Source organism: Belonocnema kinseyi, chromosome 7, assembly GCF_010883055.1.
Source record: "Belonocnema kinseyi isolate 2016_QV_RU_SX_M_011 chromosome 7, B_treatae_v1, whole genome shotgun sequence".
In the NCBI taxonomy this organism is placed as follows: domain Eukaryota; kingdom Metazoa; phylum Arthropoda; class Insecta; order Hymenoptera; family Cynipidae; genus Belonocnema; species Belonocnema kinseyi.
Genome location: NC_046663.1, coordinates 99,388,314 through 99,391,325, shown reverse-complemented (window position 1 = coordinate 99,391,325; position 3,012 = coordinate 99,388,314). Strand labels below are relative to the sequence as shown.

General features: G+C 32.4%; 1 protein-coding gene across 1 annotated transcript; it reads left to right on the top strand.

Annotated features, from left to right (window-relative positions):
* The first annotated feature begins 715 nt into the window (after positions 1-715).
* On the top strand, positions 716-2,290 carry LOC117176577. Its single transcript, XM_033366831.1, has one exon. The coding sequence runs from the start codon at positions 716-718 to the stop codon at positions 2,288-2,290; it is 1,575 nt and encodes a 524-aa protein (XP_033222722.1).
* The last annotated feature ends 722 nt before the right edge of the window (positions 2,291-3,012 follow it).

The window sequence follows — 3,012 nt, the reverse complement described above, 5'->3', positions numbered from 1 at the left end:
GTATTCTTCACTCAACTCTTTTAAACGACACTTTAAGGTAGAACATAATTGCTATTTTTCATCAGCAAATAACAATGTTGCTAATTTTTACAAAAATCGATCTTTAGTAGAGCCAGTTGTTGATAATTCAAACGATTCATCTCTTCTAAGTTTTCCAGCCGTGAATAATGAAACTAGCTTTTCAGAAATAGTTCAGTTCCAACTAATGCGCATGATAACTAACTTGTATAGCAAGCCTTCCATTCCGCGAAATATAGTTCAATGTGTAATTGAGGAAATGTAGAATTTTAATACGGTCTCTATACAGATGATTCAGAATGCAATTGAAAAAGTTCTCTTAGAAAACGCAGTCCCACTTGATCAAAAACAAGAAATCAGTAGCATGTTGCAAGTATTACATTCAGCTCTTAAAGAAAATGGAACTGAACATTTAAGGTTTAAGAAGTTAAGAGAGGCTGGACTTTTAATCGATCCTGTTTCTCATTTATTAGGAGAAGATTTTGAATTAAGAAATGGAATAGATTCACCGAGGAATCGTTTCGCTCAAATAGTTCCATTACGAACAGTTCTCAAATCTTTTTTAGAAACTGGGGATGTTCTCAATTGCATTCTTGAATATATGGATTCTCTCAAAATTCCCAGTACTGTTATGACAAACGTTATGTAAGGAAAAGTATTCAAAAGAACGCGTGCGGCATTCCCGGGAAAAGTATTAATGACTTTATCAATGTTTTTTGATGCTTACGAAACAGGAAATGGTATGGGTGCTCATTGTGGTGCTCACAATTTAGGAGCTGCATACACTATTTTGCACTCAATTCCTCCTATCTGTAGAAGCAGTTTACAAAACATATTTCTAGCTATGTTGTTTCATCATGATGACCTAAAAAAGAGCGGAAATAGTGCAGTATTTTCTAATTTTATTGATGAATTCAATTATCTAGTTGAAACCGGGAAACTAGTTCAAATTAAAACCGAGAGAATACAAGTTTACTTCAGTCTCGTAGTACTCGAAGGTGATAATCTTGGATTGAACAAAATATTAGGTAACTCTGAGAGTTTCTCAGCTAATCATTTTTGCAGAATGTGTAAAATGTGCAAAGTTGATGCACAATATGCGATTATTGCTGAGAATAACCTTTTAAGAAACGAAATTAATTATGACACTGACGTTGAAAGCAATGATTTCGGATCAACTGGAATAAAAGAGGGCTGCGTTTTTAATAATGTTCGTCACTTTCCTTGCGTGCGAAATATTATAGCTGACCTGATGCATGATCTTCCAGAAGGAGTTCTGGCATACGAAGCAGGATTAATTTTTCATGAACTAGTTCTAGTTGAAAAGGTTATCGATTTTGACATTTTCAATTCGATTTTGCGAACTTTTGATTTTCAATTTGAGTCAAATCGACCTCCAGCTGTATCTGTGGATCAATTAAGGAAAAAATATATCAAAATGTCAGGTTCAGAAATGATGACTTTTTGGACGTATGCACCAATAATGTTTGGACGTTTCATTCAGGAAGATAATGTATTTTGGCAAGTATTCATTAAGCTAAGACGTATCTTAGCCATATTAATGTCAAAACAGTTTGATTTTGAATGCTTCGATTATCTGGATAATTTAATTACTGAGCATCATGCACAGTACATAGAGTTGTTTGGGCCGTTGAAACCAAAACACCATTTCATGGTGCACTGCTCCCTTGTTATAAGTATGATGGGACCCCTTGAACAACTCCAGGCCATGAAGGACGAATCGAAACATAGGAAAAGCAAGTTAACGTCCAATTCCGTCTCTACACGGGTTAACATCTGTAAAACAATAGCTATAAAGCAGCAACTTATGTTTTCAAATAGATTACTGTTAAATAAAGGATTTGATCTTGGGTTTTCAAGTGGACGCTTGGAAGAGTTGAGCGGAACAACTTCTGATGCATTATTTAATGTGATGAATTGTGAAACGAATGACTTTCTCACTGCCGATTTCGTTAAAGTTTTTAACACTCAGTATAAAATCGAATTTACGGTCATTATTAACTTGAGGGACGATTTCCCAGTGTTTGCGAAAATACGAGAAATTTTAATATCTTATAAAAACAACGATGCTATCTTTTTCTGCGACGTTTATAAATCTATGGGATTTTGTGAGCACTTTTATGCCTATCATCTAGTTAAAACTGCTAAAAAACAGTTTGTGAAACAGTCGGACTTATGGAATTATATTCCAGTTCTCATGTATAAACACAGCAACGGAAAAACATACGTTATAATGAAAAATGAGGCATAATATGTATAGGATGCACATGAATATTTCTTAAATTTTCTTTTCTTTAGAGTACATTTCACCGAAACGTATATGATTGAAAAAAATGTACTCTAATTTTTATTTATCCAAATTGTCAATTTATTTCATTTTTATTCTTGTAACTTACCATTTGCCATAAATTGTATATTTCAAAATTACTATTGGACCCATAATATTGATATTTTCCGGATTACTTTTTGGCGTCCTTTTTGTTTTTCCAAATTTGTTTGGCAGAATTTTTATTTTATCCTTTATTCGCCCTCATTTTATATTATTTTTCTTGAGAATTGAAATATAACATAAATTTCATTTCTGACCAAAAATAGCAACCGCATAGAAATAGTTGCTCCAAATTCAAATCAGCCGATCAGCAATTAGACTAAAAACTGATTGGTTAATTTGAATTTGGTTTCATTATTTTAATGCTTATGCCAGTTTTACGAAAAATGAAATTTAGGGTAAATTTAAGGTGGCCGTTTTAGTCTAAGGACAAATTTCCCGGTTATTTTTCGGTTTTTTTTTCGGTTTGCAAACATTTTAAACGGCTAAAAAATTTTTTAAAATAGAACTCTATTTTGAACATTTTTCGAATCAATGTAATAAGCAACAAATTAAAGAATTCAAAATGGAACTCTTGAATTCCAAACTTTAAAAATTAAAGTTTAAAAGTTTTTCAATTCAACAGTTTTAAATCGAATGCAGAT